A 15,152-nucleotide genomic window follows, 5' to 3' on the forward strand; every position below is an offset into this window, starting at 1 on the left:
TGAACAGCATGCGCATAGTTCAGAGCTGAATTTATCTCTTGTAACCAAAGCCCCAGTTATGGCCTCATGTTGTTTTATGCGTCAGCCTCAGCCTTGTTTGCATCTACCTTATTGTTGCAGTTAAATCTAAATAAAGACTTCATTAAAATATGGTTTTAATGAGTCTTTTGGGGCAGACGCAGCTTTATGCAAGAGCCGTGCTCACACTGCCAGGATGCCAGGCCTGTTTCCTCTCCTACTCACTGTAACACCTGACAGTACTTTACATTAATTTAGCTTCTTTTTTAAGTTCAAATGTAATTGTATTTACAGTATGCTTAATGGTACAAAAGATGTACAAAGTAGAGATAGAATATAATTGGAGGGATGAAGCCCTCTTTAATGGTCACACATGCAGAGCACACAGCACACACAGTGAAATGTGTTCTCTGCTTTAACCCATCCTACTAGCAGTACTAGGTATTCATATATGAGGAAGGGTCAGGTTTTTGCACAGCATTGCATGACAATGGCTTCTTCCTTCTTTAGCCTTTCCTTTGCTCACCCCTCGTCTCACTGCTTGCTTTGTTCTGCTGCAGAAATCTCTCAAAGCTTTCACAGGTGGCTGCAGTCTTGATATGAATATTTAATAGTCCCCATATATCCCCCTTGAGGATGGTGAAATATTAAAGTACTTTTTGGTGGCTGTTCTAACTTCTCGGATGCTCCAAAAAATGTAATTCCTGTTTGGAAGTGAAACACATTGCGACACTATCAAAACGTTTTCATTGTATAATGTGCAATGTTACTTCCTGCTTTAGGCAGTGTCGATTTGTGAGTGTGCACATACATGTGAATAATCTGCTGGAGGTTCATTCATTGAATCTGTGAATATGCAAATATCGAGATGGTTAAGATCTGAAAGGAAGTAGCTGGTTTTCTATTTTCTATCCTTCTCTCTTTATTGTCCCTCAAACAAGTACATTATGAATGATTTCTCTTTCAGCGGGACGCCAAGGGACAGTACCTGTTCGACGTGATCTGCCACCATCTCAACCTGCTGGAGAAAGACTACTTTGGCATTCGATATGTTGATCCAGACAAGCAGAGGGTAAGGATTCTATCTTCTATTTCATTTGTTCAGTTTGAATCAATTCATTTTAATGCGTGTCATTGTGACATATCATCGTTTGCTTCTCTCTGACATCTTTCTTTCCTCCTTTCATTTCCGGTACTTTTCTTCGGTCCCATTACTCTCTTTTCTTTAGTTGGTTTCAAGTGTCATTCTTTCTTCAAACATATCTGTCATTTGTTTCCTTGAATTAAAACTACTTCACCCAAACTGCATAATTTGCCTGAATGAATTATAGCAAACCATAATGTGCACCAAAGGTTCACAGAGCAAATCACTTAGTCTGTAAAAAACATTTGAATGTGTTCAAAGATAATCTAGCGTTGTGTTTAATAGGCTGGAGTTCATTTTGAGGATGATCGATGGATGTGTAAGGTATACATGCCAGGTCTTACTCATCTAGTGAGTCTTTTTTCTCCTCTAGATAAATTAATATATGCAGGACAGGTAGGTTAGTCTGCAGGTCAATTATGCAAGCTGGCAAAAGGCCATACTCCTCAATCAAAAAGGAATATCTATCACAAAAATCAACACAGTCCTTTGTGGAATTGCATTGCTGACCAATTATTTGTCAATTATTGCAATATGGACTTTGGATGGGATTCAAAAATGCTTTCAAGGCTTGAAGTTGTTTTCTAAAATGCAAAGGGGGTTTGAAGAGTGGATGACAGACCTGTTATGAAAATGTGAAAGCAGGTTAAAAGTTAATAATTAAAAGCAAACCGCATCGTTGTGTTTTGCAATGACTGCGAGCGCAATGCACCATTATTCTCAGCGTGTCATCATCTCACTGATTAGAGTTTGGTCTCTCAATGTTTAGCACTCTGACGGAGAACAGCAGTCTCCTGATTATCCTTCATCGCCTCCCTGCATGGAGACGCTGTTGAAGGGGGTGTAAATGAAAAGGAAGCAAGGAGGTGAAAGTACTTCCACTGTGCCTTCCCGCTATGGATTACACATCCTCATGCTCAGCTGCTGAGCAATCAGAGTTCAGGTTGAGAGTTTAGCACCCACAGAGTCTTTGTCCAGGTCTTTACCTCTCTCTCGTTCTCTCTCTTTCAGCATTGGTTGGAGTTTACAAAGTCAATTGCCAAACAAATAAAATGTAAGTATATAATTTGACATACCTAATTAGTTGGTTAAGTAAAAAACATGCAAGAATAAATGTGCTTAATATACTCTGCAAACATTTCCGAAATAATGGGCCACCAGTCCATACCAACCAAATTTAAAAACAATGCATTTCATTTTAAATGTTTGTCTTTCTTCCTCAGCCCAGCCTCCGTTCACCATGTGTTTGCGAGTCAAGTTTTACCCACCTGACCCCGCTGCCCTGAAAGAGGAAATCACCAGGTAAGATTTCAGGATCGCATGATGATGGGCTGCAGGTGGGGTTAAGTCAAATGTATATCTGATTTACCTCTCTCAACTTTCGTTATCCCTCACTGATTAAGTCGCAAAGGTATTTTTTGTTCCCAATTGCGTTATACTGACCATTTAATACTATCTCATTATACAAAAGGCAGTACAGTTGTTGAGTGCTCCACTGAATTAGCATTGCAATGCTGTTTCATGTATTGTATCAGGCTCACAATGGTGAGTAGTGTTATTTTTATAAATGCAGCAGAATTAAAGAAATTGTCTTTTTAATTCTATCGATTTTAACTGGCCAAACTCTGCACTTAAATCACCATCAATGCAATTTAACCACAGACAGCTCAGCAATATTGTTCTGGTGTTATGCTAGCTGCTAATGTAGCTTTGAGCCACTCGCCACTATTAATTTCTAAGAGGTTGAGTAAGCAAACAGTTTTCTGAATCAAAAGGTCCAATAACATCAGCAATAATTAGCAAACCATTCAACAGGCAACCAGGACATCCTTTAACACTTCTGATAACGTTTTTCATTGTTTGACCGCTCACTGGTAATATCAACAGTAATGTGGAAAAAGAGATGTCTATTTTAAAACAGAAGTTCAACCCAGTTGGCCCGTTAATCCTTTTACTCTCAACCTGGGACAATTACATACATACAATAAAACATGTTGGCCGTTATAACCAGGATGTAAAATGCTGACATAATAACAACAACTCCGGGGCACTTCAAGACAGATTTTATTAAACCAAAGGGGATGTCTCTGTCTTCTGCCTTTCTATTCATTTTCTTGTTTCATAAAACCAGATCAAAAGGTTTCTTATTCTTAACGGTTATAATTGAATGCCTCTGCAGCACTCTTTCAGATAATTAAAAAAGATATAACTACAGCCTGTTAGAGGTTTTTATGAATCGTATTTGCTTTAGTCTGAACAGATAATCCTTTCAATAAATGCAGCTTTATGTAACCTTCCTAACTTAATTGAGTAAAACAATTAAATGTAATAGTTTTACAATACATTTTCAAGGGAAATTAAAATCTCTTTTCAGTTCGCCGTCTTCTCTAGCGAAATTACTATTCCAGGTCATCTGAACTACACTATTTTAAAGAGTGTTCATATTTGTATTTTGTGCCTCTACTGTGACATGTTTCCATATATTTTAATGTTAAAAAGTTATTTATTTGCTACTGTACCTCTTTTCACCCTCTGTCTGAAACCAGAGCCCAGTCTGCTCTGATTGATTAGCCGGCTGGCTCTGATTGGTCAACAGATTACGGTCCGTCCACACAGCAGCGTTAAACAAATCTTGAAAATCTTGGAGGTGGTCTGAAAGCTTGGGGATTTTTTGCGAGCAACGCGACCAACAACCAATCACATGAATATCCCGCCCCCGACATACAAAGCAAAAAACCCCGGGGATTTTATGCGAGCAATATATATATATATATAAACTCCCCAAACAGGCGAAAACCTACCAGTTTCACCCACTGTCTCTGCCACCTCCCTCCATGCCTGGTTCCTCCGGTTTGTATCCCGTTAATAGTTACTGGTCGTAAAGAACCGGGTGATTTGCTACCGTAATTTCTCGTTTGGAATATGAGTCTCTCCCAGTTTACACGCGGTTTGATTGGCTCACGCTTGTACTCTCAGATTTGCATAAACGGGATTTGATTGGCTGACGCTTCCACCTCAGCTTCAAAAGTTGAACATTGCTCAACTTTTGAATCCTGGAAATCTTCGCTTTGCTTCCCAGCAGTTCGGCGAAAAGCGAGGCAACGTGACGTCACCCCCATTCAAAGTGAATGGGCAGAAGCGTTGGAAGATTTTTTAACGCTGCTGTGTGGACGGGCTGTTAGAGATGTCACGTTCAATGTGTTGGAGCGCTAGCCAATAGAAGAGCAAGTGTTACATAGTGATGTCATTATGTCACAAAATATATCAAAGGAGTCCAATGCAGGCGTTTCAGGCACGGGAGAAAGTGCTCTGGAGGGAACTTTGGGATTTAAGCCTTCACAGACTATTCACAAAAACGATATAACACACTACAGGAAAGGGGAAACCCCAAAAAGCGTAATAGAACCCCTTTATTTTAATTAATCTTCATCATGGGTCAATGCAATAATGAAGGTACAAGAACACAATAAAAACACTATATCCATCCCAACAGTGAGTCTTAGTGCGGGGGGGGGGATTTGAGTATTTCCGTATTCATACAGTAAGCTGCAGTCATGAAGCTCTTCACTACTTCTCTAGTGTGTGTGGCGTCCTTGACGGCTGAACAAACTGCTGTGAGAGTGAGGAGTGAGTCTGAGAGCTTCCAAGCGCATGGATCCATGTAAATCGCATCCATCTGCCACGCTATACGCAGTGAAATCTCTCTTTCGCAATCTAGCTCTTTTTGATTGAGCCTGCAAGGGACCCTTCCATCCTCCTCCATCTGTTCTGAGTGGAAACCCTCACATGAAATGGCATTCAAGCATAAACATATAGTATAGGTCTTCATGTTGCTTTTAGCTATTAATATATCGTCATTTTACACCAAGGTGGCGGCAGGATGTAAAATGGTTCAATCATGCTGCCCATAGCAATATTTTTTACTACTTTGCTATTTATTGCTTTGCTGCTTGGAGAAAAGCAGAATCTCAAGCGTTTGAAATGATTGCTTAGCGGTAAAATTGACATATGAGTAATCTCTGGATGTTGAGACGCGGTGAGTGAGTCGCTCCCAGTGGACTTCAGTGCAAACCAGCAATCATATTTTAGATCACGGTCAATTCTCATTGATTATGCTTTAGCCCAAGTTCTGCCTCGAGATTGGCTGCATGTCCTGTGTCTAATGCTCCAATAAGAAACTTTTGATTGCCAATCATATGCTTTGTAATTATAGAGTCATTGTTGGTTGGTTAGACGAGGGGCTCTAGACTAATGGCAAGGTACATTTATTTATATAGATGAGAGTAACGCATGCGTCACTTCCGGGCAAAAATGACGGCTCCGCCCACTTTTGGGGGAAAACAAAGCTGTCATTTGATCGGTGGTCAATTCAAATTCTGAAGTTTTTGCCAATCCGATCAAAAAAAAATGTAAACCGTGGATTTTTGGATCTTCAAAGAGCCCGATTACAACGGCCAGACAGGTAAACAGTTACATTCAATCATTGGAAATTGACGAGCGGGCTCGATATATGGTTAAATATAGCAGTAGGCGATCGATGTCCATAGATGAGAGTAACATCTACGTCACTTTAGGGCGAAAATTACGGCCCCGCCCACTTTTGGGGGAATCAACGCTGTCATTTGAACGGCGATCAAGCCTGAAGCCACAGAGGCGAAAACAGCTGGCGAAATGACGGCCTTGTCTACTGATTTTAATTTAACCATATATCGAGACCGATCGTCGATTTCCAATGATCGAATGTAATGGTTTGCCTGACTGGCCATCGTAATCGGGCTCTTCGAAGATCCAAAAATCCATGGTTTTCTTACATTTCGGATCGGATTGGCAAAAACTGCAATTTTCGCCCGGAAGTGACGTAGGTATTACTCATCTATAGCAACTTTCAACACAAGGCAATTCAAAGTGCTTTACAAAAATGAAAAACATTAAAGGTCTCCTATCATGCAAAATGCACTTTTTTATGTCTTTTATACATAAATATGTGTCCCATCAGAAAAGTAACTATCAATGCGCGATGTGTTTTGTTTTAAAGCTACGGACCCAGAATCAGCACTTCTCTAACAGGGCTGAAATAGAGGGATTTGAGGCAGGGCTAAAATGGGTGGTCTGTTTGGTATTTTGAGCAAAACACTTCATAGACATGTTTTTTATATATCTGAGACCTATAATATATGCCTAAATATACTATAATAGGAGACCTTTCAGAATGGTTTTGTCGCTAGCTGCATTTATTTTACATTTTACTAGCTTATCTGTAATAACCACAGATATCAAATCTAAGGAAGACACACGTCACCAGTTTCAAAATCTATCATATCGTTTTTTTATTTTCATGATTTCTTCTGGTGACAATCTCATTGACAAATCTGCAGCCTCAAGGGACACTTTACCTTTAAACCGAAATATCCACCGTTTCCGTCCACATTGATATTATCTAAATAATGACCCAAATCAGTTTATCTGTGTTCCACTCCACAGATATCTCGTCTTCCTGCAGGTTAAGAGGGATCTCTACCATGGCCGCCTCCTGTGCAAGACATCCGACGCTGCTCTGTTGGCTGCCTACATATTACAAGGTATCAAGGCAATCATTATAGATGTATTCATCTTAAAGGTCACCTATTATACAAAATCCACTTGTTCATGTCTTTCATACATCAACATGTGTCTCTGTGTAAAGAGATTCTAAAAGTTTCAGGAAAAAAGATTCTCTCACTTTTTGTCCTGATCCATTTATATAAAAAGTTAAAACCTGTCTGAAAATTAGCTGATCAGATTTTGGGCACTTTGTGATGTCATAACGTTTCTTTGGCTTGTGTAACCATTAGCCAATCACCAACCAAGGTAACCCCCGCCCACCTTATCACCTGAATCTCCTGCTAGAGCACCTTTGTGTTCTTTGTAACCAAATGTCTCTCAGAGGGGCGTGGGGAGGGGCTCCTTATTTTCATCTAAAGTAACAGACAGAGAATCAGCACTTTTGAAACAGGGCTGAAACAGAGGGGATTATGGGTAATGCTGCAAGGATCTGTTTGGTATTTGGAGCCAAACACTTCAGAGACATGTTTTGAATATATCTGAGACCTGTAATATATTGATGAAAAACAGTATAATAGGGGACCTTTAAATGTCCTCATACAAGGCTGACATCGCAGTGTCATGGTGTCCTCTCTGACATATTCTAAAAACACATTAGATCCCACACAGAAATAAGGCGATTACATATTATTGTTAACCAACCTCTGCTTCCAAAGATGGAATTGCACGCTAAACTAAAACTGTAAATACATTTCAGAGGTTTTGTTTACCACTTTTGATGTATATTATTCAATTTTGTTACAATCTACTGCAGACGTTCTGATTGCCAAATGAGCCTGGCTTGTTAATTACAGCTGTGTTTTATTTTTTTATATGCTCACATTCTGCTATAGTAAATGTACTTTTCAGTGTGGGTGTGAGCACATTTGCAAGCAGAGCGTGTTCAGAGGTTAAAGATAATGTTTGTTTGATGTAGATTTTTAAATCTGAATTGGTTGTTTTTACCTTAAAGTAAAACATTTAAATGTAATAAGCTCTTTGCACCACAGAAAGCTATTAAGACAGAAGTATTACTTAGTGTAAATATTCTTTGAACACCACAATACAATGAGCCGGTTTTTAGAAGACATTGGGTGATTGCTTGTTGTACCGTACATATCTATGTAAGATTATATCGATTTATTCATCTTTTTATTTACACCATAAGAGCATATTGTGAAAACTGAAGGCCTTTTTGTGTCAGTTTTTACAGTAAGGACAATCTGCTTGTCATTTTGTCTCCTCGTGACTCAGTGTTTTCACTTTGCCTGGACAAACAAGTGGCAGTCTGAGTTTTCCCTTTCTGTAAAGCTTTCCCACCAGGTGTCTCTTGCTCAGAAAGGCTCTCGACAGCACGTCAGAAAATGTGAATCCATAATGTCAGTTACACATATAAACTGAAATGTTTCTGGCTCTCAAAAATCAATTTCCAGCAGTAATGCTGCCAGAGCAGTACAGATCTCCCCAGAGAGCAGACATGTAGCCAAACTCCTCCGCTGCTCTGTTCCTCCACCATCAGTGAACGGATGTCAGCGGTTTGTAGGCTAGGCTGCTGAAGCTGGCCACAGAATAAAACTGGCAGGTATTTATGATAGTAGTACAAATAAGTACTGCATGGAATCAAGGTTACATTTAGTTTGTTTTTGATGTGCCCCATGTGTGCCCAGGTGTATTCAAAACCTTGACTTAATGTTCTTTGTGAACAAATGTGTGTAATGTGGGCTTTGGTTTGGACGGACACATACAAAGACTAAAGTGGCAAAATGCTCCTTGATAAAGTAATTGAATACAAAGATAAAAAATGACATACATTTCAATATAATCATTTCTGATTGCCTTTTCATGCTAAAAAAACGTGTTTGACATGAGGTTGAATCTTTGAAAAGAAATGTATGATTACAGTCAATCTAAGAGTCATCAGCCCAACATTATCATTTGCTCATTGCAAAAAATATTTGAACATTCGGATCATATTCTATGTTCACATATTGTTTCATTTTGTACTTCTTCTAACACTTGCAACCAGAGCCATTCGATTTGGGAAGGCAATCACATTTGTAAAGACATAAGTGGATTAAAAAGTCATCATAACTTTTCCTTTTCTGTGTCTTTTTTACTTTCCTCCAGCTGAAATTGGCGACCACGACCCCGGCAAACACCCAGAGGGCTACAGCTCCAAGTTCCAGTTCTTCCCTAAGCACTCTGAGAAGTTGGAGCGGCGGATTGCTGACATCCACAAGACTGAGCTGATGTAAGGTGACACTTGTCCATGCCCCTGTCTTCCTGTGCAGTCCTTCACTTCCACAGCAGCCACAGTACAGAGCATCACTGAACACACACCTCACAGTTGGTGCTGCAGCCTGAACTCCTACAGAGCATCTTAAATTCATAGGTCAGAAATCCCTCAAAGACGGTGCTAATGCATTATTTACACTTGATAGACAATATGCCTCGAATCCAGAAATGTTGTTACAAATTAGCCAACATTTTGTCAAAGGTTTTTAATCAATTCACATTCACTCCTTTAAAGGAAAGGTCAATAACCCACGGTTTGTGGACCTTTGTCGCCCATTTCACTTCAAAATAAAAAACCACACATTTGAACGCCTGAAATCTGCTCACACAGGTTATTCTGGTAAACCATCATGCTTTGTTTAAGGTCAACATTGGTTTCTCATGCAGAATACAGTTGCTGTTTTAGCTTTACGGAGATGCCGTTATGGATACACTTATGACAGTTAAATTCGACACGCAGAGGATGTCCATTGTCTCAGTTGCACTTTGCTACTAGAGTTGAGCCTTTGTCTAATGCACACGACCATCACCCAAGGTTATGGGTTTTTCTCAGTAGTGGTGTAGAGTGTAGCGTTTCCCTTAATATTGACACCATTTTGCTTTCATACAGAAGATCCAAAGCATTCAATTCCTGACCCTGGAGCAATCTAACAAATATGTGTGTTCTTCCCCTGCCTACATGTTGAATATTTGAAAACGTGAATGTTTCCAATCAATAGAGTTCCCAGATTTATAATATTTTCTTTCTTCAGAACTTCTTAGTTTGTGATGTTACAATTGCAAAATGCTGTTTGATCTAATGTGTGTATACATGATAACCATGCCTTAAGATACAGTAGACATTATTGATATTTAATGTTGTGTTTTGATTTCCTCTAACCAAAATACCACATTTCACACACATTTCTACTTAAGTAGTATTTAGTATTACATTCTGTGCATTTGAGCATCTTTTTGGTACTGTGTTGTTTAGCAGACATTGCCTTCACACTCTCTGTAGACCTGCCTACCCACTTCTGCTAAACAAGTCACTGAAATGTTCAGTACAGTCCCTGATGCTTCACATGCCTGGCTATTGACAGCAGCAGACAACAACATCCTTCAGACTGCAGCGTCTGGCCGGCTGGGTGAATAAGGATGTGTTCCCTTATTGGTGGTGGCTGTAGTTCAAAGAGTCTAGGAACATGTTGCCACAGTTGAATCTCCAAGGGTCGGATGTCAGAAGTAGTGCAAATAAAAGGCAGTGTTATCAAGTCTATGGTTTTAGAATTGATCAGAGAAGTTTCTTGATTCCTTTCCCGAGTGTGTGCTCTCTTAAAACACTTTGGTAGATGTTAGGCTGCTGCCATGTCCCCTCCTTTAACAGTAAAAGGTCAGGTGTAATGGCTGGAGCCTCCGATTGGTCTCACTATACTGTTAAACACCTGCACTTTTGAAAGAACATCCATCTGTTTGCAACTTATATATATCAATATTCCAATTACTTGTATATAGACTATTCTGCACTATTTCTATTATATTCTTTTTTATTTTATTTACTTGCACTATTATCTGTTTTATTGTTGTTGCACAGTTGGAGGAGCCTGTGGCCTAAGATGTTCATTGTCATAACTACACTGTAGCTATGCACACGTGAGAATAAAAGCCTTGAATCTTGAAAGAAACCTATACAGCAGGTGATGACCAGGGTGATGGATGTGGTCCCCAGTCGTTATCTTTAAAATGGTTAGCAAGGGATGACTTCCTTTTTGGATTTTCAGCATGGTAGTTATGTCATTCTCTCCTAGTGCAGTGCTTGTTTTATGCTCAGGGACTGATGTGAATGTACAGTGGCGGTCAGGTTGAGTTAACATTGCTTTGCTTCCTTGCCCTTAAAGTGGGAGACAGCCAGACAGAGCATGCCAAGGTCAGAGCCTCCTGTCCCAGCAGGTACACACAGTGAGGCTGTCAGACTCCTCCAGATGATGCCTTCATGGGTGATGGGATAGGGTAAACCCAGGTGGGCAAAGGCACCGCCTGGTCCTGCACTGCCCTCTATAGGTCATTGCCTCCATGTTGTCTGGAACAATCAGATATGCATCTCCCAATAGTTTACTGTCAGCGAAGTAAAAAAACTACACCTGAAAATGGAAAATTCATCACACTGCTGGCAGAAGGATAAACTAGGGTAGAATAGGAAACCATGTGCTTGTTTGACAGAGAGTAAATGTTTCGACTTACAATACAGCTTTATTTATAAAGCACTTTAAAACCTCCAGACCAAAGTGTACAGTCAAATAAACAAAAGATACAAAGAATCACACAGTACAGCGCACACACCATAAAACAAGTAAAAAACAATAGACAATTTAAATGCAATAAAATCAACAATCTAAAAGATGTCAATACGCTAAGGAGAAGAGACTTCGGCACATTTATCAAAACCAGTCCGCAGTTCAAATCAAATGATGATGAAATAGAACAACACAGTAATAGTTTGACGTTGGTTGTGAATGCGAGTTAACCGGCTTATTGTTCTTGTCTCCAGAGGTCAGATCCCTGAAATATCAGAGCTCAACTTCCTCCAGAAGGCTCAGAACCTGGAGACGTATGGAGTGGACCCTCATCCATGCAAGGTGTTTGTTTACAAAAACATATATCTATTCTGGAAATATGAGCTTCTGCTTTCAATGAGTCTGTTTTGAATGTAACATTCATGCAATGAGTTGTTGTTGTTGTTGTACGTTTTTTAAGTTAATGTGAGATCAAAGTCGAGCATGGAATTGATATACTTGTTATTTTACTGTCTTCAAGTGTCTTTCTTTATCAACTAGGACATTTACAAGAGAAAGTTATTTCACTGTGATTTTAAAATGGCTTCTCTATAGTAATAATACCTTTCTTTGGTTCATGTGTCTTCAGGATGTGTCCGGGAACCCAGCTTTTCTGGCGTTTACTCCTTTTGGATTCACTGTGTTGCAAGGAAACAGGAGGGTCCATCTCCTCAACTGGTGAGTTCAGATGAACTGGACAAAAGGATACATTCTGTATGTGCATGCCAACATTCATGAGGAGGACTTTGTAGTTGTTTGTGTAAAGATGAAGTAGTTTCCCAAATCTCCATATGGACTATTTTAAGTACAAAGCAGAAATAAGGAAATATATAAAGCGGCAATGAGAACATACATCTTTGCAGCTTTTCAGTAGTGCCAGAACACTTCCAAACATTTGTTTTAATATCTTCTAAATTTAGTCTCAATCCTCCAGGAAATAAATGTAATAAAACACCGCTCCCTATTAGGTATTAAAGTATCCTCCAATATATCATGATTCATGTGCAAGCACTGGACGAGGAGTCCAAAAGAGTAACCAGTGATCCGTACAAAGGATATTAGTGACAGCTGAATCAACCAACCAGTAGTTTGGAGTGGTGTTGTTGTAGAACTATTATATTTCCTAATATCTATCAGCTTATTCTTGGCATTTTCTGTGATTGGTAACATATTGTTGAAAACTGAAATGAATTACCGTTGGCCTTGTGAATTCGCCTCTAGCCTTTATTAATATTTTAACACTTATATCCATTTCTGCATCTCCCTTCTTTCTGCTTCCATTGCTGTTTTTGTTCCTCTTGTTTTCGCTTTCTCACTTCGTCTTCTTTTGTTTCCATTTGTTTTAATTTCCCTCCTTGTCTGTCCATCCTCTGTTGTGTCTGTCTCTGTACCTCAAACTCAGGGAGGAGGTGACCAAACTCAAGTTCGAAGCGAAGACATTCCATGTATATGCAAATCAAACGGAGGTATGTGCATGCATTATTAAAACTTTCCATTTTCTAGCCTGTGGAGCTCATGGAGTTTATTTAGTGTGGCCTTGTTTTATTCATGGGGACACAGCCAGTGGGGAGACAGTGTAATCTATCCTTAATAGTGAAGTAAATGGGAAGTGATTGGGCAGCAGTGTTAGCCCTGGGTTTGAGCAGAGGAAAATGCAAAGTAAAGCCACTGGCCGTTTCTCAATGTCAAGTATACCTGCTGCAGAGCCACTATTTCAAGTATACTACGTCATCGAGTGGCGCCAAAGGACTGTTAAATGCCCAGCATTCGGCGCCACTCGATGACGTAGTATACTTGAAATAGTGGCTCTGCAGCAGGTGTACTCGACATTGAGAAACGGCCACTGTCTGAGAGCTTTGATTGATCAGTTATAATGCACTGTGTCCATTATCTCAGTTAGACAGGAATCATCCTCTTGATGACAGTCATTATCATGAAGTAAAATGTAATATATTGTAATATATTGTATATTGTAATATATGTATATATGAGTTAATGTACTGTACATGTTACAGGATAAGAAGATCATACTGACGTTCTTTGCACCCACACCTGAGGCCTGTAAGCACCTGTGGAAATGTGGCGTGGAGAATCAGGCCTTTTACAAGTGAGTCACAGCACATAAGACACAACACGGTACACAATGTTTATTATTATGTAAATGATGTTTTCTCTTTCCCTTTCCTTACAGGTTGGAGAAGTCAAGTCAAGTCCGCACTGTGTCCAGTAGCAATCTCTTCTTCAAGGGTAGCCGCTTCAGATACAGGTATTTAATTGCTCCCAAAATATTGTTGATACATTTTATGAAGAGGTTATGATTATTAAGTATTTATATATCAAGGACAGCTTTGAGTTGCAGTGCTTGATTTATGTTTATGAATTCACATCTATGTTTTCTCAGTGGAAAGGTTGCAAAAGAAGTGATGGAACAAAGTGCCAAAATTAAGAGAGACCCTCCCGAGATACACAGGTCAGAATCCTTATAGTAAATCTTTATCTTCATAGATATAGGAAATATTTCGTGTAGCTTGAAATTTTGCTGAAATGTGGAAGAAAAAAATATTAATTGAATGTATGACATGTGCATACGGGTGTGTGTTTTTGTCCAGGGCCGGCATGGTGCCAAGTCGGAGCTGCCCCTCCATCACTCACGGCCCCCGGCTGACCAGTGTGCCCAGGACCCGCCGGAGAGCTGTGCACATCTCCATCATGGAGGGTAAACCTCACTCTTAACCTAACCTCTAAAGAATAGACAAGAACTGTCATAAAATGCCTTTTTATATTAACCTAAGTAAGCCTTTATCTGACACCCTTCATTATTCTGTAAATGTGTTCAATTTAAATTATTTAAGTGAAGTTTCTACACCACTAATAACTATATAGACTGAATATTAATTTGTACAAAAATGATTTTATACTATTCTATGCTAGTGTTTGGCATATCGTTTTTATTATTATTTGATATAGTTATACTAACTTTCTAACTAGTCCATGTGTTACAGTATATCTCAATATGTGGTGAACTTCTGGGGTACAATTTGGTTGGAAATCACTTGTGTGACTTGACAGCTATAGATTACACACCTAAGGCTCTTTGTAATACACACACACACACACACACACACACACACATTTCCTGTTCAGAAAAAGTAGCCTTTCCATGTGAGCGACCCCCCACTCGTGAGTGTCAGTCATTCTCTTCCCTTTGATGTTTATCTTGCACTCTTGATGCTCGCTTTCTGAAACACACACACTCAAGATCTTTGAGCCAGGGGCATTATTTTGACATCGGAAATTCAATCTGCCAGTTTATAAAGGGCACTTACGTCCCATCTTTCCTCCAACAGGCTATTAACCTTTAGCCAGAGCTGCCACTGTGAGTTTATTTCCTCTCAGTTGTAAGGCCTTTCTAAAACTAAATAAACTTGTAGCATAGTCTGTTTTCCTCAAAAAGGGTATTTTGTGAAACTAGCCCTCTCTTGTCGGCTCTGATATTGCACCCCTTTGTTGCAACACTGAAACAAACCCCCTGTGTTTGTCCTGTTGCTCTGTCTGCGCTGGCATTTCCACTTGTAATAATATCTCAGCCTGAAAATAGCTCCTGCTGTCAGGGGCCACGCCATGTGTGTCACGGCAGGGAGGGGCCGTGGTGAGCCACATTCCTGTTCCTTGTCTTTCCCTCTGTCTTTCCATTTATCTTTATGCCTGCCAGCATGTGGGGGCTCTCTGTGGTGAGGGGGGGGGGGGGGGGATCTTAGCTAGTCAGCCGCAGTCAATGACAAAGACACACAGCAGGAAGGTAG

The 15,152-nt window shown here is 39.8% G+C and overlaps 1 protein-coding gene across 3 annotated transcripts in view; it reads left to right on the plus strand.

Moving 5' to 3' along the window:
• Nucleotides 1–15,152, plus strand: part of LOC117440155 (FERM domain-containing protein 5-like) — a 76,711-nt gene that overhangs the window by 58,259 nt on the left and 3,300 nt on the right. Inside the window, exons 2-13 of one of the 3 annotated variants that reach the window (XM_034076446.2) lie at nucleotides 986–1,090; nucleotides 2,174–2,216; nucleotides 2,386–2,464; nucleotides 6,644–6,741; nucleotides 8,870–8,993; nucleotides 11,565–11,652; nucleotides 11,939–12,027; nucleotides 12,752–12,815; nucleotides 13,365–13,456; nucleotides 13,541–13,615; nucleotides 13,751–13,819; nucleotides 13,959–14,065. In XM_034076446.2, coding sequence (XP_033932337.1) covers nucleotides 986–1,090; nucleotides 2,174–2,216; nucleotides 2,386–2,464; nucleotides 6,644–6,741; nucleotides 8,870–8,993; nucleotides 11,565–11,652; nucleotides 11,939–12,027; nucleotides 12,752–12,815; nucleotides 13,365–13,456; nucleotides 13,541–13,615; nucleotides 13,751–13,819; nucleotides 13,959–14,065 — 1,033 coding nt within the window. Of the gene's footprint in view, nucleotides 1–985; nucleotides 1,091–1,954; nucleotides 2,029–2,173; nucleotides 2,217–2,385; nucleotides 2,465–6,643; nucleotides 6,742–8,869; nucleotides 8,994–11,564; nucleotides 11,653–11,938; nucleotides 12,028–12,751; nucleotides 12,816–13,364; nucleotides 13,457–13,540; nucleotides 13,616–13,750; nucleotides 13,820–13,939; nucleotides 14,066–15,152 lie in introns of those variants that run through there. The other 2 variants (XM_071207154.1, XM_071207160.1) reach the window with 2 other exon arrangements.

The sequence above is a fragment of the Pseudochaenichthys georgianus genome, chromosome 3 (genome assembly GCF_902827115.2).
Source record: "Pseudochaenichthys georgianus chromosome 3, fPseGeo1.2, whole genome shotgun sequence".
Taxonomy (NCBI): Eukaryota; Metazoa; Chordata; class Actinopteri; order Perciformes; family Channichthyidae; genus Pseudochaenichthys; species Pseudochaenichthys georgianus.